The following is a 21,175-nucleotide window of genomic DNA, read 5'->3' as shown; positions in this document are numbered from 1 at the left end:
GAATACCCTATACCAATAACTCTGTCGTCTTATTTGGGAAATTGAGTCAGACATTATGATTATTTTGTTGTCCATGGTTTGAAAGTTTCGACTGCTCAATAAACTGGTTAGAACTGGGGCGTGTAGATTTCAGTACTATCACACAACGCAGTTTCCATAGAACTGTGAATTGCAATCATTTTCCCAAAGAGATAGAAGGAATCATACTTAGTGGATGTAAATATATTTATGATATTTTAGAAGTTTAAAAAAATCATTATATTTTATAAATAATGAAGAGGGGTCCCATAATAAAATCTGTTTTATAGGCAGTTTATACAGTCAGTTTTGCAGTTGATCAATATTTACACACCGGAGGAGAAATGCAGGCGTATTTATTTTTCCCCGTTTAACCCACTCTTATATGCTTGTAGTAAAATGGTTAAGTACTATTAACTGTGCATGTAGCTTTAACTACTGTCCAGAGTCAAATGAGTATGCTAGTTTTGGGTTAAACCAAATCCCGAATGTGATATAATTTTTCACAGTTAAATATGAAATACCAAAGACTAAATTAACGAATTTTTTTTATAATTTATTTTTTTTTCGTAATAAAAATATCTAGTAGCTCTGTTAGAATAATTTTGTAAATAAATCATGACAACAAATAGGTTTACAATAAATATTCTGATCCTCTGACTAGTTCTCAGGAATGTACTATTTGACTGGTTCCCTTCAGTCAGACGGCTACCGTCCTTAATCCGTCACGTGGATCGGATGCTGGTGTATCTATAAATACTGCTTCCGCTACAGCTTGTCGGGAAGGGTGGGATGAGGCCAAGAGATGGGAACTCTTCACGAAAACATGTATTCCCGCAGTCCGTTGCGTATAAGGTCTTTACAAACAAACTCATTGTGCTTCATCTTGAAGAGGAGTGCGTTCGATATGGAATGTTCCGATTCGGCTAAGGTGATCATTTCTATGAACTTTGATAGAGACATTAGGCCGCGTATGGCCGGATTGATGTCAAGCCCTGAAAATAACAGATTGAATAAATTATTGTTGGAATTTTTTTTTATCTAGAATGTATCACAATTATGCACATCAAATTAATTTTATACCCAAAAACAACCGCTAGCGCAATCCACTGATGTAAAACATGTTATCTTGGTTTTTATTCAGCTTGTTGGTAAGATTTTATTCCCCAAGCTCAAACTAATCATGAATAGACCAAGAGCCACTGGAAAATCTTTGATAAAATACACGATGGAGTTCAAATTGTATACCTGTGTGGAAGTTAAAGGAGAGAGCCGCCTCCCCCTCCGCCAACACAAATGTATCACAGTCGTGGAAGTAGGCCACCGTCTCACACCTCTGGGACAGTTTGATCTCAAACAGACGAGGACTGAACTTCATGTGGTTCAATGCGTAAGACTCGCTCAGCGACTGCTCATACCCCATTTTATAAAGGTTGAAGCACTTCATGAAAATGTTCCTCATCATCTGTAAAATAGAAAGATATAAACACGCCTTTGTCAACGGTAATAAACTTTAGTTCGATTGGCTATTCTTTACAACTTTTGTATCGAAATTAACGAACAAAAAAACAATGTGCAAAATACTGGGAAGATGATAGCTTCTACATGTACGTCAGAAAATAGATTGCACGTCGCAATTTTATCTTACACTGTCTGTTTTCACCCATGCAAAACTAAGATAAAGCCAATTGCATAATAATATCTTTTCCAAATGAGAATTGACTGTATTGAACATCGCAACGGATGCATCTAATACTAAAAATAGCGCTTTACGATCTGTTAATGCATTGAAACTGACGCAAAAAGCGAGAATCTCGCCAAATCTCAATCGCATGTAAGCGAATGTAAAACGCTTTGAATTCCGAGGGTAGTGCTTAAAGAGTTTTTAGTCGGAATGTAATATCTAAATCGTGTTTTAAATGATTGCAAACAATTTAACTGCTAAATGAAACTTGTACTAAAAAAATTGAACATAAATTACTTATCTATAAAACTTGGTAACAAGTTTCATAGTTTCAGTTTTTCAATATAAAAAAGTCATAAATGCATAACGTTATGGTTTAAGTCAAACGTTGTTGAACATCACTTCCAGGGTATAAAATTAATATCAACATGTCCGCTTCTTTCTAAGTTTGTAGCAAAAGCGTTATCTAAAAATAAATAAAAATCGCTGAATTTTGCTGATCGTAAAGAGATTGAGAACGGGTGATACTTTAAGTGCATGTTTAGTCAAATATTTATCTGTAGTGGTACTAAGATTCTTCACTTAGATATGACACTTGTCAACTATTATAAAAAGACGGGAGCACTGATACTAGTACACAACAAAACAATTAAATAGAAAGACGACCATTTTTTCTGCCTCTTAAAGAAAAGGGTCAAGGCCAAGATCCTAAAAACTAAAATTTGTCAACTAGATTTTAGTTAGAATTTTAAATATCAATGCAAATCAATCATTTTTTTTTTTGAAATGTTACAACACGAAAGAATTAAAGAGACCAGACGAAAACATACATAAACAGCCAGACATACGGACAAAGTGTGAGATCGTGTCTACCTATTACCAACCCGTCTCTGGCTGATCATCGATAATCGACACTTACCGATCGATCGAGAATTGTCCTGAGAGCTTTGACCACGGATGATTCGCACTTTGAAATGGCTAGTGATATAAATCGATGTTTGCTGTTGCCGAAAACCTTCAGACTAAACCCTGGAGAGCAATCATTGTCAGAATGATATGCTCCATAAGCTGATAAATCAAATGTCAAATTATGGACTCTTTTTTCTGGCGTAGGAACATCCCGCGCCTCTGTGCGTTCAATGGCGGCTATAGCACCGTAAGCATTACAAGAGTGCTGCTCTGAGAATTCGTCCAATCCCAGCAATCGCGATGCTTGTCCATTCCTTCCGTCGCACGCTATGACAAGTAATCGCCCTTGAATTCCATCCAGTTCTTTGCATGTCTCTTTGTCAAACTGAAACCACAAGAAAAATCGTACTCATTAACTATATATCTTTTAATATACATTGAATCATCTACGTACTTGCGCGAGGAAGACATTGCGTCAAAATGAAAACATTTTGAAATTTTGACGTCGACGCTAATTCGAACGCCACTAAAACTGTTCAACAGCTGGATGGTCGTTGCCATTTTTAGACTATATCAAACTCCTTAAAAAGAAGAGCTTTGTATAAAGATACATGTATAGTAAAATATTCAAATTTTTACGTTTAAATATCAGAACCTACATGTATAACGTGTCTAAAGTTTTAAAGACTGATGGTTTATTTGTTGCCCTCCTTAAACTACCTCTTGAAAGAAGATGGGTGAATTAGATAGCGCAAATGTCCATTTGGTTCAGTCGTAAAATACATTTTCAAATTTATATATTTCCAAATAAACCTATTTGAAAACATTTTGATAAAAGTTTACAAAAGGGGATTTTTAACTACATCCAGTTTTGGGTATTCTAACAAATGACTAGAAAAAAAAATATTGCCTTAAGTTTTGGTGGTATTAAACCCACAATCTAAAAAGCCTAGTTCTATAAGGTTACCTTAAGTCTGGTACTCTAACCACTGAGCCATTTCAGACACAAAGAATTGTGCAATATACAACATTGGCCACGAATTTATGGACTTGTGTTATTTTTCTAAAATGTTCAATTGTTTGGATACAATATGATATTCTTAATATATAGTGGGTCATCTCCATGATTTTGTTGATTGAAATCGGTTTGTTTTCCATTAGAACTTATTTAGACTATGACAAAAAATATTGAGCATAGCCCCAGTTTATAGAAGAAAAGACATTAAAGTTCTAAAAAATGACACTTTTTGGATGGTTTGATACGCATATGTTAGTTTGAATCAACGGAATTCATATAATAGAAATATTTAAGGGTTACAGATCGATGTTATATGAAATTGTTTTGTTTTGAAGGATTTTTCAAAAAATTATCAGATTAGTTAATCTTTTAATTTTAGAGTATTTTATCCGTACTTATATAGGCAGTTTACACGCTTTACCCACCCATCTTCTTTAAGGACGTTTTGAAGACAGGAAAACTCATGGACTGGACAAAATCCCTCACCAGCTACAGGCCTTACAATTGGTTAAATTCGAGCAATTTAGTATGCAATTGCACTAGATTTCTAGTGTTTACACGAATTTTAGAAAACGTAATTTATACATTTTTTTTACATACATGTACATATCTACGTAAAAGTTTTTATCAGGTTTTTTTTTTCACTTTAAAGCAAGACTGCAGAATTCATGCTTAATTAAACAAATCCTTATATATAAAAAGCTACATCAAACTTGCGTATATATTGGGGAAAACGGCATGTTGTCGGGTCTTTAATTCCAAAACCCATTTTATAGTCAGTAAATGTGTGAGCAGAATTGTTAATGATTGAATTGATCATCGTTATAAAATCAATATTGTGGTCAGATCGGCCCATGATTTGATGTGAACACATGCCTGCGCGATTAGGCGCACACTAAAAGCGCAAAAGCTTTTACCGAGAAAACTAACCTGTGAAAATTCCATTGATTTCATTGTGTAAATCTGTACATTTAGTGTATTAAAATTTATGCTAGTGATTTGGGAATAAAGAGCCTGAAATGTTATGACGAGAGAGCACTCACATGTTACACCATGCAGAAACGAGGTGTAATTTAATTTGCATGACAATTCGTTGCGATGAAAATTAAACAATCGATAAAGAAATGAAACCATATCCTCGCAAGAGCATTCAATGCAAAATTACATCCTTTGAAAAAGATTTGAATTTTATTTTATCCATATATCCAAAATAATTTTCAAATAGAGACTACCTTATATGGATGATTTAAAGGATACATGTACATGTGGCTTTGTATAGGTCGAAATTAAAGACTTTAATGCCATGAGTTCGTAAAAACATATTAATTTCCAATATTTTAGATTTCTTGTGTTTATGTTTTTTAACTGTGAGTGGAACATGGAATGTCCGCTTAATCCCTATTGTCCGGTGGACTTAATCATTCCCCAAATACTGTTCCTTATTATAACAGCTTGTTTTATGTGCCAGACTTCACCGTACCTACAAGTCTGTTTATCATTCAAATCATATCTTCGTATCTTATCGATAAAAAGGTCGGTGTATTATCATTATTATCATCATTCCGACCCGTCTTCTATCAAATTCAATTGTAACGTGAAATCTGTTTCCATTTCAAAGAGATGTCAAACAGTTTGATACACAATGAGCTGCGTTCTTTGAAGGTGAACAGAGGTGAAAGAAGAAAACTGGAGAATTTTCCTCCTCAGCGCCCCCTCCCAAAAAAAACCCGGATTCGTAAAATTCAGTTTCCCTGCGTGCATGATAGTTCCCAATGTGAATACCTGCTTTTTACTTTGAATTTCAAGTATTTTGAAAGTATAAAATATCATAATTAAATGATTAGTTTATAAAGACTGGTGTTCTTCAGATTGATGTATGGTCACTTCATGGTCACTATAGCATATATACATTGTAACACTGTTACATGGTCGCCTGAAAGTGCGAAAATTATGATATTGTAACCGACCCCCCCCCCCCCCCCTCCTCTATATTCCAAACCCTTTATCTCTCCGGGTCCATTAAAATATCGTAATAGAATTATAAACGACACTGGCGAAAATTGTCAAATCATGGTAAGTAACGACCGTATCAATGCGTCAGGGATATTAAACAGGCTTAATTAACGCCTGTTTCTGCCACGTAACCTGGTATAGCTGTCTCTGGGCTAGAGATAGGGACTGTTTCTATTAAAATACTGGTCCAATTATTGTCAAAGCTGTGAGAGAAGGCAGCAGGCTTCAGCTAGTAATTGATTCATTAAGTTAGGACCAGTGAATTTACACCGCGCATACTGGTATAGAATTAGCGCCTTCTAACACACTATTTTTATTTGAAACAAATATTATTATGATTTATGACTATGATATTTTGATATATAATTGTCCAGGATTCATTTGAGTATAATTTTCAAACGAATCGTGACAAAGGGCTATGGAGATATCGTTTTACGACAGCACGCGGCCTCTCTCAAGATCTGTTCAACACCAATCAAAAACAAACATGCATCGTCAAAGAATCAAAGGTCTTTGATAATAAACTCTGTTTCTATCAACAAATGAAGAAAAACGATGCCATAAAATAATTACAAGATTTCTGAGAACCATATCAAAGACAGACATATACATCTTACATGTCGAAGCCATCATTACGCGGGCCGCACATTAAGGAAATCCATCATTACGGCTGCTCGATCAACAAGTAGAATTGCTGGCTTAGTTTGCCCAGTGTGGGAATTGCACCACGTTTCACTCAATGCATTTTGAAGTCTTCCATTTATTTATTATTTGTGTTTTCACTAAAGTGTGTATTGAATGTATTCTTATGTAATTTAAGAAAACTGTTGAAAATAATTACAGAATCTTATTATTATGTCACCCGTTCAAATGTTGGCGAAACATAATGTATTGTAAAGTTTGAAATTAACTTGTTCATTCATTTTCTCTTTGTTTAATAAAACCCAAAGTTTAAAAAGCACTTAATAATTATGTCTACAACTAATAACTTAATCTAGAATAGGCGAGAAAAGAAGGTCTTAATTCAATAAAGATCTAAAAGGAGTGGGCCTTGTAATTGTGGATTTACTTAATCTTATAGTACAACCGATAAGATTAAGAAGCGATTACCATACACTATGAATTGTATATAACGATTGAATATATTTACATCTAACAGCACCAGTTTCGTAGTTAATTGGGTATAAGCACAGAATATAACGTGTAAGCATTAACAGTGCATGAAGTGCACAGCCCTCTCTTAATAACCTAAACTCTCTCTCTCTCTCTCTCTCTCTCTCTCTCTCTCTCTCTCTCTCTCTCTCTCTGATTTATTTAAGGACACAATTTTATGACCTTTTAAAGAGGCGATAAAAACTACAGGTTAAAATCTACAATTCAAAGAGCTTTTGTCCGAGTTAGAGATTACTGACTATACAGAGGAAAGGTTTTACGAGATTGCAGCAACCAAAAAGTTACCTTACTGCCGAATCGCAGTGTGACGTTGTTGTCAGGTGTCGTCAGCCTGACCAGAATAAACTCCACAAACACACCAACTTTTGTTGTAAAGTTGTTATCATGGCGACAACCCTCGATGTTGTCAAAATCTATTCCCGATTCTCTAAGAAATTCCACACTTTGTCGATCAAATGTCAATTGATATTGTCCATTCAGAATGCTCTTCCTGTCCTTTTCCTCAAAGATTACGATCTTGCCGGCCCTGCCCGATCTGAGGGCCAGGAAAGCCGCTAGCAGCCCAACAGGCCCCCCTCCCACTACCACCACCGTCACCTGACGAAGGGAGCGTTTGACTCGGTCATAGAACGTCCTCCACCCCGTAAACAAGGCTAGAAACAACAGGGTGATCAGCATATTCTGCTGAAGTTGGTAATCGTGTACAGACTCCATGGTCGAATTACAAGTCATCCCTTCCTTCTACAGGCCGTAATGCATCTCCTCGACTCTGTGGTGAGTGATGAGCGCCGTAAGAGGATCAGGTAATAACACCATATTGCTTTTAATTATGCACGTTAATGCCATCCTGATAATTACGGTCTTATATACATGTATGTGATGTAATTATTGTAGAGCCACGTTGAAAGTTAATACACTACTTTTGAAAAATGGATAGGTAAAGTCCGCATCGATAGCACTCGTTTACTATGACATCTGCTCCAAAAGGACTCGGATGGACTTCTATCCCGAGGACTACCTGTTTGGTACGGAGCCCCTCTCTGGATTCCCTCTAGTGAACAGTATCGCCTCGCTATCTGGGGGACTCATCTTCCATATCCGCGCATGGTCTCACTCGATTCCTAAACACTTAAACAGCTCCGATCCTTTAACACTTCGCGTGCGACTGGGTTTTAACTAAATTGAAATATTGAGGGCTTGTTTGTGTTTATCACCCTTTAATCTGTATACCACCGGTATATGCTTAGTGAAATAGCGATAGGAGAGAGTGATCCACCAGTGCTGTTTGACGGACAATTATTCCATCAGTTATGGCACAATGCGTGTGCCCAGTCTCACTCTTTCCCGGAGAGATAACGCAGTTCTCAATGCTCATTATATTTTTACACCAGGTTGTTTTTTGACGTCACTGACAATTTTCTTCCTTAGATATCACAGATGATACTTCATGTTTTGTTGACACACATTTCATGTTGACAGTCAATTGGGATGACGTGCGACAAATCCATGCACGTACGGCAACCGTGCAGTGTCACTTTTAAATTATTTAAGATTTAATTAACGAATAACAGACCGGCCAATTAACAGATCAAAGAAGAACACAAATAATGATTGGAAGTTATTCTTCTCCATCCGTTCTTCTCCATTCTTAATAACATTAATTTACAGTTTGACTCTTTTGTCAAATGCAGACGTGATCAATTTTACTTATGACCCCCCCCCCCCCCCCAATAAAAAGGAAAAGAAAATTATCAAAATAACTTAAGTACACGACTATACATATATAGTCAAGTACTTAATCTAATTTGATAAAATCAAATTCAGTGAACGACAATATGCATGAGTTATTAAAAGCGATGTTTCAAGTAATGAGTGTATCAAAATAGACAAAAATGTTCATCATATATTAGGTGTGTCATTTTGTTCCTCAGGCTCATTCTCCTTTGCTCAAAAGCAGCTTTATCAAAAAGCCTTAAAATCATTTTTCAAACTCAAAAAGGACTTAATTTCTATGAATCCAGACATCAAAACCACAATTCATATTTTTGATCATACTATTAAACCTATTTTAATGTACGGAGCAGAAATTTGGGGGTATTTTAATCCATTTGCTAAAAAAATTCATTTTGGTTGTACAAAGGACAAAATTTATTCCAGCACACTTTGCGACAAATTGCATCTTAAGTTTTGCAAATCGATACTTGGTGTACATAAATCTGCAACAAACTTTGCTGTTCTATCTGAATTGGGAAGATTTCCCTTACATTTTGATATCATAAGATCTATGTTAAGTTATTGGTACAGACTTGAGAATCAAAGTCAATCATTTCCACTTTTGTATAATGCTTATTGTGAATCAAAACAGTTGTTTCAACAAAATACTCCCTCCTGGTATGGCTCAATTCATGTTTTAACAAACAGCATTGATGGCACAAACAATTTACTGTCGGTAACAAAACAAAAATTCAAAAGAGCACTTAGAGACTATCTATTTAAATATTTTATTAAAGAATGGAATTCTAAATTCACTATACACGCTGACAAAAAACTAAGTTGCTACAGCACTTTTAAGCAAAATTTTGGCCAAGAGAACTACCTAAGATTACTTAAAAATTTTGAGCAGAGGAGAAATTTAACTCGTTTTCGCATTTCCGCTCATAGACTTACATGTAATATTGAAAGAGGACGATATCAAGACATTCCACGACAAGAAAGATACTGTAATAGATGTAATGTCAAATCAGTGGATGATGAAAAACATTTTTTATTCTCATGTAATCATAATAAGGCATTAAGAGATACTCTGTACAAATTAGCTAATGACTCTTGTAAAAATTTTCAATATATGGACAATAACCAAAAATTTTACTGGCTTATGACAACTGAAGATCTACAAGTACTTGTACAACTCAGTGAAATGATTCTTAAAGGTGGAATATAATGGTTATAATTATATGTACAGATTTATTAGGCAGTGTATTTACTTTGGTTGGGGGGGGGGGGGGTTATGTATAAGCATACTGGCTTGAAAACTTTTGAGTACAAGTAGACCAGTCTAATCGACTGTGCAGGCACCGTCCCTTGGTACTCTCTGTTTTCAGGCCACTTTGTTTCTGTATAGCTGTTGTATTCACTGATGTGTAAATCCTATACATATATTTCATTGTATTAATGAAACATTTTGCATATTGTTGCCTGGACATTGTGAGCAGTATTTCATTCATTATTTGTTATAATCATGATATTATTATTATTTTTTTTTTTTTAAGAATGTATATGCCCCCTGAGGGCCCTTGATTGGTGAATAAATAAATATAAATATATCTCTGCATTACAGAGGACGGATATAAAGCACCTGCTTCCACAAGAAACAATTGTATTTTTCCCTGGTATCCCTGCTACCTCTTCTTGACTTTTGAGCTGGAATTCGGTCATTTTGTAAAGACATAAGCAGCTTATGTGATAAGTAGCTATATAAGCAAACTGAAAGGGACTCCCTTAATGAAATTAAACCTTTCTTGGTGTTTATATAAACGACTCATCCAAAATGATTATAAGAATTCTATGAAAAAAATTGATTGCTCTAATTGGAAACTGGTAGATGGTACATCTTTCGGTGTTATGAGGTTCTTTTGTCTTGTAATCATCATACTATATTATAGAAACTTAGAACCCCAGTAGACGTCCTTGTTACAATGGTCCTCGTATATTTACTGGTTTTCCGATATGTATAAACAGGCTACTTACTAGTACATCTAGACTTTAGATTATCATAGAAAAGAAACCCCTCGTAGATGAGAGCAGAATCAACGAACAATTTGTAGATAGAGTTTCAGGAGATGTCAAAAACCCGATAATGATAGTCTTCCTTTGTACTGGTAGTGCCTCCAATATTGCTTTATTAAACCGATATAACAGACAAAAACCGATAAAAAAATTGTCTACCAACCAAACAGGATTTCCCAGGATTTATTGGGGATAACGAGAGCGTTCACAAATCGTCACTTGAAAGGACCAAGGTCCATTAGGTATAGGGGGACCCGGCTCCAGGGATCCTAGGGACAGCGTGGTGATATACGGCGGGTTGGGAAAGCTCAGAATTGACGGACTGTAAAATACAACGATCATAAAGACACCTTGTTGAACACGATCAATGCGAGGGAACCACCATTCAGAATAGATAAAACGCAGAGTATTCTTCCGTTTTCTATTTCTTTCCGGTGATATCGGTAACGGTTTATGGTAATCCAAACCCTAGATTGATTCTGTCACAGCAATTGATGAAGGTGTTAATTAATCAACAATTATAAGTTAGAGTCCATGGACGTCCGTATTAATAAAACTTCCTTAGAATAATGCGAAATTTAGTACGTACTCCCTTGTCAATTGACTGCCATGCATGTCATCTCTCTCTCTCTCTCTCTCTCTCTCTCTCTCTCTCTCTCTCTCTCTCTCTCAGAATGTGTTGAACAGATATATATGCAGACATGGATTCTTCCTTATCCCTTATTCTTTCAATTTTCACCAAAATAGTTTTAGAAAACTAATTGTCTGCAGACTTAGTGAAATTGGCAAATAGACGACAATTTAAGGGCAAATTTGCTTCGGTAAAATCAATCCCGCTAATGTAGTATTCTCCACAATTACCGGTTTGATAAAAAAAAATCCAGTTGATGAGAGCACATTGATCAAATGCACTAAAGATTTCCATACGACCAGGAGATTTCTCCTAATCAACGTTTTCAATATGGTTACTTTAATCAAAATTTGTGATAAAAGCTAATTATTTACCACTTCATTTCTTAAAATCTCGGAACATCCACACATTGTGGGAGAGATAAAAAAGCAAGATCCCTAAATTATTTTGACTCGGGATCAATAGCAAAAGATGAATTTGCTGCAGTGATTATGAAAAATAAATATCTAACTGTCACATTGTACAGAATTGAATATACCTGAATATAATGATCTATAAAAAGCCACGTAATTCATTGAAGATTATATTTCAACCGCGATCTTTTTTTTTTCTTAATTGAAATTATACATTTTCGTGACCAGCACGAAGTAAGAGCGATAACTCGAGGCTAGATGCACATTTCTGCATGCTGCACGAATAATTCTCGATAAATTTTTAATGATAGTTGTTTTAATTTGCTATTTGCAATTATATTATCAAAAAATGTTTCTATATAAAGTAAACTAAGAAAAATTAAAAACCAAAATAAAGGTCGTTTGACAAAAGCTCTGCGGTCCGAAAACTGTACTCTAAGCGGGAAGTTCCCAACAGTATCACCAAAATGCCAAGTATAAAACGTTAAATTGTAGTCGTGTGTAACTGTTCAAAATGACAGTTACTTAGTTACTTAATAGCCAGTATATTCTGTAGAGTACGATAATCACCAGATTATAAACAAACCAAAGTATTCCTGTACAATGTGACAGGTTATAACCAAATTATCCAGTACAATGTGACAGTTAGGTTATAACCAAGCTATCCTATACAATGTGACAGTTAGGTTATAACCAAGTTATCCTGTACAATATGACAGTTAGGTTATAACTAACCTATCGTGTCCAATGTGACAGTAAGGTTATAACCAAGCCATCCTGTACAATGTGACAGGTTATAATCCAGTTATCTTGTACAATGTAACAGTTAGGTTATAACCAAGCTATCATGTACATTGTGACAATTAGGTTATAACCAAGTTATCCTGTACAATGTGACAGTTAGGTTATAACCAAGTTATCCTGTACAATATGAAAGTTAGGTTATAACCCAGCTATCCTGTACAATGTGACAGGTTATAATCCAGTTATTTAGTACAATGTGATACTAAGGTTATAACCAAGTTATCTTGTACAATGTGATACTAAGGTTATTACCAAGCTATCTTGAACAATGTGACAGTTAGGTTATAACCAAGTTATTCAGTACAACGTGACAGCTAGGTTATAACCAAGCTATCCTGTACATTGTGACAGTTAGGTTATAACTCAGCTATCTGGTACAATGTGTCAGTTATGTTATAACCAAGCTATTCTGTACAATGTAACAGTTAGGTTATAATCAAGTTATCCTGTACATTGTGACAGTTAGGTTATAACTAAGTCATCCGGTAAAATGTGTCAGTTATGTTAAAACCTAGCCATCCTGTACAACGTGACAGGTTATAATCCAGTTATTTTGTACAATGTGATACTAAGGTTATAACCAAGCTATCTTGTACATTGTGATACTAAGGTTATAACAAAGCTATCTTGTACAATGTGATACTAAGGTTATAACCAAGCTATCATGTACAATGTGACCTTTAGGTTATAACCAAGCTATTCTGTATAATGTTAAAGTAAGGTTATAACCAAGTTATCCGGTACAATGTGACAGTAAAGTTACAACCAAGCTATCCTGTACAATGTGACAGTTAGGTTATAACCAAGCTATTCTGTAAAATGTGACAGTTAGGTTATAACCCAGCTATTCTGTACAATGTGACAGTTAGGTTATAACCCAACTATCCTGTACAAAGTGACAGTTAGGTTATTACTCAGCTATCTTGTACAATGTGACAGTTAGGTTATAACCCAGCTATCCTGTACAATGTGACAGGTAGGTTATAACCCAGCTATCCTGTACAATGTGACAGTTAGGTTACAACCCAACTATCCTGTACAATGTGACAGTTAGGTTATAACTCAACTATCCTGTACAATGTGACAGTTAGGTTATAACCCAACTATCCTGTACAATGTGACAGTTAGGTTATAACCAAGTTATCATGTACAATGTGTCACACAGATTATATTATAACCAAGTCATACTGTACAATGTGACAATTAGATTATGCTACATGTACGTCAAAGAAAGTGAAGATGTCAGATGGTTGACAGGTTAAACTTGACATGTGTAGCTTTTTGTACAGTGTGATAGAAGAGTCCTATAGTAGATAATCAATGTCAAGCCTTTTGAAAAGAATCCAATCTTGCAGAGAAACCAATCATCATCACTCTCCTATATTCGTAGAAACTGTAATTTTGTTTTTCATCAAATCCAATAACGACCAATGGTATTAATACATGTAAAGCCGTCAGGTGATGTTACGTTACGAATAGCTATGTGTACAGCCCTTTGTTACAATTAACGATTTCTGTAATTAAAGTGCAAAGCTTTTATGAAAAGTTATTTGCATTTGCAAATGAATCGAACCCTGCAATAAGTTAAACAGAAAAACTTTGTATTTTGAATTCTCTAAGACGGAAAAAACTTTTGCATGCCTGCAGTGCGAAGCCAACCAGGAAATGGACCGACGTTCGAGGGGACACAATGTGGCTTTAGAACATCGATTGAAATAAAAGAATCCCAACAGCCTCAGCGAGGAGAAGCTTTTAAAATTACAGATTTAGCGAATTAATGGTATCTTTTATCAGTAAATTCAAAACAGCAAAGAGCGGTCGGTTTGATGGCTTCGCGAGATTAATGAAGAAGTGCAAACTGATAAATTTTGAAACTGAAAAGAGTAAGTTATTGGGCAATTTTCAGTAAATTACTTTTAATTGATAAATAAAATGGATGTTGCCAGCAGGCATGGGCTTCACTGTATAAAACCGATTGTCTCATGGGGAAAACCAATTACAAGCTTCTTTGAATCCAAGTATTTGCACAGTTTCCAATTGTCTTGCTAAGTGTGGATCAAAGTGTACAGCGCATTATTGGTCCTTTTAGATGAAAACTATTGTAAAATTTTTACAACATGTGCAGCGTATGAAGACGAGTTCGCAACAAATGAGCGAAAAAAACATTTCACTTGATGATTTCAATGACCAGATATGTCTTCCTGTTGTGGCGATTGATCAAGGAATAGAGCAGCATCTTTCGTGTAACATTACACGTGTTAAGAGTTCGTAAACGAGCATGATGATTAATGTCCGTCCATAGCTGCCTGTTTAAGGGAAATGAAAGGTATCCTTAAGGAGGATTGACTGTTTATTAGAAACCAGATCTCTCGATCATAGAAATATGCTACCTGGGGTATTTTCTTTCAATACTAGTCATAATAACATAGTCACGTGACAGTATAGGGCAGTAAAAAAATAATTAATTAGTGAATGTAGCATCTCTGGTATACGGTTGTAGAAGCTCTTTATTTTTTGCTTTCAGTGCATCTTTTATTTATAAACCAGCGCAGCAAGAGACCGAGTTTAGGATTTAAACTTCTATCTTGCACTTTTATAAATTAGATTACGGAATACTAGACGTTTTGTAATTCATGTATGCTTTCATCTTATTTTCTTACGTGTTCCTCAATATCATTTTTTTTTCATCATCGAATGGATTCAAATATACCGGTATACGCATTGAAAATGCTAGCATGTTTCCTAGACATAATAAGATGTGCACCGTTTAAATTAGGCTCTATGCAAAGTCATACAAGAAAAAAAATATACAGTAACTTTTTAAGAAAACGGATAAATTAATAAGAAAAAAGATAAATATAACAAATAAAACAGAGTTTAGTCATGACTTGCTACATATGTGTCAGTCTGTGTATGCTTTGTTGAAAGCTTAAAATGCCATCCCCTCTTCAAAAATATGAAATAAAATAAAGAAAAACAAATAAATAAATGACATATAAACACATTTTAAAAAATCAAACAAAAAATCGATTGTAAGGTTCATTAAGACGTCTAGAATTTCTTTCAAATAGACGTGTTAAACTTGTAAGGTAGATACGTGGTTTTTTTTTAAATAAATTATTTCCGAGAGAGATAACAATTTAACAAAAGAACTTACTTCATGCACCGTGTTCAAAATCCTTTCAGATAGTTGTTTTACTTTATGATGATTGAGAATATCTGTTATCATGTTAAAGAACAAATAATACAACCTCTGCAAAATTTCGAAATACTGCGATATCAGGCGGTTAATTTATTTCTTGGTCTTCTTTGATAAAATCTTTAAAAATGATTTTATTGGTGCTCTCTCTCTCTCTCTCTCTCTCTCTCTCTCTCTCTCTCTCTCTCTCTCTCTCTCTCTCTCATACTTTTAAACTGGAATGCGGTGGTATCCAGTTATTGTTTTGACTGTGTCGAATATTTTCGCTGCCAATACAGAATTTATTATTCTCTGGTGGATATGGGATCTCAATCCGAGCATAGACAATTGTTTTTCCGGAGTGATCGACTATTATCGTTCCTCAAATTGTATAAGAGTAAATTAACTTACACTAATGCGACGCATATTTGCTGATAGTTTTTAATATGGCTTATATGGTGTCCTTATCGCGGAGAACTAAATCTTTAAAAAAGTGCCCGTTTTTGGATGGATTGTAGGATTCTAAATATCTAGTCAATGAACGCTAAGTACGCCCACAATATATAGGATGCTACATCTAGCTAGTTTTGTCACTGAAATGGGCGGTTGATGATTCCTTTAAATCAAAGTGGGCAAGTTCAGGACTGACGATAAAATGGTGTATATTGTATATTATTTAATTTGTCACTGTTTTGAACTACAAGTCACGCAGAAAAGAAACCGTTTTTAGTATTGATCAGTTTGGAAATGTTTGTCTTGTTAAAAGGAGATAAATAAGAATTGTCATTCAACAATGCCAGACCATTTCAATTCTTCTTTATGGAAATGAAGCGGCTCGTCCAGCATGGGTCGTCTCCTTCTTAGATTTCTCTGATGCGAATAAACCCTGTCAACCCTGTCAAATTAACTGTGTTCAAAGAGTGTTTATTTCACAAATATTGCTTCGTCTCGGTTTGAAACGCAAGTGAGATATTGACCGAGATGCCCATTTTCGCTCATAGTAAAAATCGACATTTTATTATCTATGGCAAATTCATAAAGAATTAAAATCCCATATAGGCTGTTTAACCCCATTGTGTGATACTGACATGAGTGTGTTATCATTATCCTATAGGGGTGCACGTTCATAACAGGAACAAGTGCCCGTGATTAAAATATTAATACACATGTTTGATTTTCTACTGATGGTCAACAGAAATTAGAACACACACTGAATACATGCAATTCTTTATATAAAGGTATCATTTCTTTAAATTAAGTGCAATTCTATATATAAGATATAAAATGATCGTTGCTTTAAATTTAGGAAAAAAGCCCATAAAATTTGTGACGAGAAATACAAATCAGGAGACTTTAAAGTGAATTTTTAACTTCCTTTATTATAGATGAGGATAATAGTAAAACCAAAGAATCTTTTATTTTACAGTCGTTTGCTTAATTTTTTGTCGTTCGGTAACGATTTTTTAATTGAGTACAATCTTTTTAAACAAAATATTCAAAAGGTTCAATACGGTATGAATTGAATTTCAATATAACTCACTAATTATGTTATGTATACTACGATTAACATCCTTTGAAGTTTGCCAATTGCTGTTTTCTATAATATCCTTTTGAACAACTAATGAATGCAATATTCATTATTTTTCCATCAGATATTTAACGAGCAGTATAATCTAGGTATTCATTTGGTATAATAATGGGGTTACTCATAAATCTAAGTTAGTTATAACGACTGGTGTGTAACAAAACGTTTTACAGAGTATAACGTGTAATACCTTACTAGTAGGTATTGGTTAACAGTACGAATCAAGTCAAACAGTGTGAACATCAATGTCAACATTGTGGTAAACAAGTCCCAATGATATCTTTACAACATGTATGCCCATTGGTATCCCGGGTTGTGGTTTTATACAGGTAGATTGTCTTACCTTGCAGGAGAACTTGGTGACCGTGTTCTTGTTACAGCGTCGCAATGTTGTCAGCATATATTCCAAGTAAATCCCCACCCTGGTGTAGAAACACTTGTTGTCCCAGCATCCTTCTAAATTGTCAAAATCCACCCCTGCTTTGCGAAGGAACGAGACACTTCTCCGGTCGATTGCTATTTGGTAGTCCTTTTTCAGATTTGCGATCTTGTCGATCGTTTCGTAGATGGTCAGTTTTGACACCCGTCTAGTTTTCAGGGCCAGGAGGGCTGCTGTAAGCCCAATGGGTCCCGCCCCAAGGACCACCACAGACACACGCGCCCTTTCGTGGCGTACCCTGTCGTAGAAGGTTTTGACGGAAGCGAAGAGGATGACGACAACCGCCGTCATGATGACGTTGGGTTGGATCTGTGGGAAATAGGACGGAAGTTCCGTCTCGTTACAATCCATCCCGGAGGATCCAGGAAAGTACGGGTCAGTTAGTCCAATGGGAAATCTGGGATCATCACATAGTTTGAACGATATGCGAGTTTGTCATAAACCGTGCATAAGTACAACCGTACGTTATTATATACAGGTAGTATGTCAACAACCGTTCATTTAGCATACACAGGTATTTTGTCAGCCACCCTTCCGCTAGCCGTTGTTTTGCGGTTTTGAGCTGTGACTGTCCAAGAGCCGTGAGATCAATGAGTAAGGGACCGCCACTGACATGGACCAGCCATAACTCACGGCAGAGAGAGCATCGATCCCAGCCTGGCTCTTTTGAGTACTCCCTTCTTTAGTAATCTGTAAAGGTAATGAAAATATTATTGATATTGACTGCTGATCTCCCGGTCTGCTACACCTGTAGCACAGTCTTATAGCGCTACCTGATACCTGAGGATCAGAAGCCAGGTGGTAATTATCGAGCTGCTTACACTGTATAATTATACATGTACTTACTGTACATGTAATAGACAGAGGTTTACGTTTACTCTAACAAGCATTAAAACAATTAAAACAAAAACAAAATAATACAAAAATCAAATAGAGTGTGACAAAGATTGAGGGTATATATATACACACCTCCCTGATATCATTCTTACCTCAGATAAACCTAACAGTACAGTAGGGTTCTGACTTAGATTTTAAATGTAAATCAAATAATGACATAATTTACTACAGAAGCTATTCAAGGAATTGTTTCAATCTAAATACTGCTAATTGACCACATACTCAGCTTATTGTCGTTGAGCTGTACCACTCATCACAGTAACATACTACATGTACATCTATTGTAGAACAACTGTATTGTATTTATGTTTCGTTTAATATCTGAAAACACACACAAACATTTTACATCCCTCTACCCCCCCCCCCCCTTTTTATTTTCCGCAGTTGATCGTGAATATGATTTAAATGATTACATAATTCGAAATTACCTTCGTGTTGTAAAACTTTCATTCCATGATAACAACACTGACGAAATTGGGCTGTAGAGGAGGTCATAAACTGTATGTATCCGATATACTGAGCTCGGGCTATTCGTGAAATCCATATCAAATATCTATGTGTAACACTGCTTATTGTGGGCCGCATATCATCACAGCATAATTCACATAGCGCTGAATAAAATGTCATAGAGCAAGTTCGTAACGGATGATGTATAAACTACAATGGTGCCCGAAGCCCCCAAACTAGCATATAATAAATGCATTTTGTATCGTGATGTATGCACTTGGGCATAGCCATAAGGAGAAAGAAACCACTATTGCATGAGTTATATACCTTTTTAAAAGAAAATTAAAGAATTTTAGTTCTTATTGATAGCCAATTTGGAGTTTGATGACAGTTTAACACCAAAAGCTTCATTATAAATCTAAATCCCTCTTCGACAAAATGAACTCATTTTCAAAAGACGTTGCAAACCGTTTTCAAACAAGCGAATAGAAGATACTTAAATTAAAAGCTCTATTGACGACCACACTTCTGACATTTTCTCTGAAAAAGAACAAAATTTAGGGGCTGAAAGTTGAAATAAAATCCATACCTATTATATCACTTGTCAGTCCCTAATCCCAGGTTTTTGGGATTCCTTCGCCGTAATGCGCATAATCTAGAGATATAAGGAAAGTCCCTCCCGCTATCTCAAACAGGGATAAGACATCAATTTATTGCTTCGTTAACCTTTCCAGTGATAGCAGAAAGTAGATTTTCTATTGTTAAGAGCATGTCTGTCAAGCAGGCTGCTGATAAAACAAAACAGAATTGCTAGCTTTCTATGTAGCTTTCACAATATGCAGGTGCGTGCTTTGTTTAGAATCTAGGGATGTTTATTTTTCTTCGATGAGCTTGATAAGCGGTTTACTCGGATCCGAAATTCTGAAGTTTCTAACAGTATTAGTCCCCTGTCTAGTGCTATAAGTAGACACACGGAGACAACAGGAGATTCGCCGATACAATACGTTATTTTTTCTTCTTCTCAGAAATCAATAACACCTTGATATAATGCATAAACATATCGATTTAAGTCTGATTGAATGATCGCTGAAGTTCGTAAGCTTTATTAAAATTTTGTCATAACAAACTCAAAAAAGAAATCAATCATTAAATGATATTTGGAGAGAGAGAGAGAGAGAGAGAGAGAGAGAGAGAGAGAGGGAGAGAGAGATGTATCCATACCTTGGGTGTTGTCTTATATTAAGGTTATGTCTCGTGGAGGGTCACACAGACTTATATAATTCCTGTAATAAAGTCAAGCCTCGCCGACAATGAGGTAGGGTTGTATGTGGATAGAATTTCTTTATCACATTAGTTACATTCGGGTACACAGTTTTACTCAGATTTCATGTTTCCATTGTATACAGATCTAAAAGAAGCATATTATCCTTCACACATACAGGAAATACAAGTAGTTATACACTAAAATAGAGGGCATTGTTATAGACAGATGTTGGGTCCATTTTGACTCTTTTGATATTTTAAATACAATATATATGCAGACACTTCAAAATCGAATATGCTCGAGCCTGTATGGTTAATCTAAGTGATAGTTATTTTTAAAAAAAAATAGATAAAATTTGAAAATCTTGTGATGCACTCCCAAAATCAAGATTGTATTAGAAAACAAGTGAATGGAAACTCCCATGGAATTTTCCAAGAATAATTTGGGTGGAATTGAAGAATCTTTGCGGCCTTTTATTACCGAGCTAACTCATCTTTGTATATCGGACGATCGTGTACCGTAACAAGTGAATGGACGCTTGAGATTTCTTCCGCAGCGGAAACTTGAACTCTAGTAGAGACGTACATAGATACTACATGTATAAACGAACATGTATTGTGAATGGTGGAGAAATGTAAATATTTGCTGTGTTCTCGTGAATTACTAAAACATGGTCTGTCAGATTTTTAGTCATTCGAAATCACAACAACATTAGTTATGTCGGAGATAATGAAATTATGGTGAAGTAGTATTTTTTGTTGCAATAATATTGTACAAAAGAATTTTATTTGAATATAGGAAGACACACAAGGATGGTCATGAAGGGATTCCCCACCCCCTGGAATATTATGCATGTAGGGAGAAAATATTGAAAACGTGAATTATTACTACCTATCAATATAGCCATATTAATTCT

At 35.3% G+C, this 21,175-nt stretch overlaps 1 protein-coding gene across 5 annotated transcripts; it reads right to left on the bottom strand.

Moving 5' to 3' along the window:
* Positions 1-553: 553 nt before the first annotated feature.
* Positions 554-20,232, bottom strand: LOC128187388 (uncharacterized). Of its 5 annotated transcripts, none has more exons than XM_052857835.1 (5): positions 20,217-20,232; positions 17,556-18,341; positions 2,622-2,996; positions 1,267-1,483; positions 554-1,013 (listed from the first exon to the last, which is right to left on the bottom strand). In XM_052857835.1, exons 2-5 carry the CDS (start codon positions 18,000-18,002, stop codon positions 835-837), a joined length of 1,218 nt encoding a protein of 405 aa, XP_052713795.1. In that variant the 5' UTR covers positions 18,003-18,341; positions 20,217-20,232; the 3' UTR covers positions 554-834. The 5 variants fall into 5 exon arrangements, with proteins under 5 accessions (XP_052713795.1, XP_052713794.1, XP_052713793.1 ...); XM_052857834.1 differs by lacking the exon at positions 20,217-20,232 and adding an exon at positions 19,585-19,739; XM_052857833.1 differs by lacking the exon at positions 20,217-20,232 and adding an exon at positions 18,977-19,133.
* Between the last annotated feature and the right edge of the window lie 943 nt (positions 20,233-21,175).

This window comes from Crassostrea angulata, chromosome 6 (genome assembly GCF_025612915.1).
Source record: "Crassostrea angulata isolate pt1a10 chromosome 6, ASM2561291v2, whole genome shotgun sequence".
NCBI lineage: Eukaryota > Metazoa > Mollusca > Bivalvia > Ostreida > Ostreidae > Magallana > Magallana angulata.
The sequence above is the reverse complement of the archived record's forward strand: the minus strand, read 5'-3'. Positions and strand labels throughout refer to the sequence as shown.

Coding starts and splice junctions, on each gene's coding strand:
- LOC128187388 (XM_052857835.1), bottom strand. CDS start 18,002: ATGGATTGTAACGAGACGGAACTTCCGTCCTATTTCCCACAGATCCAA. Junction 2,997..17,555: donor TCACCAAGTTCTCCTGCAAG/GTAAGACAATCT, acceptor TTGTGGTTTCAG/TTTGACAAAGAGACATGCAA. Junction 1,484..2,621: donor GGACAATTCTCGATCGATCG/GTAAGTGTCGAT, acceptor TCTATTTTACAG/ATGATGAGGAACATTTTCAT.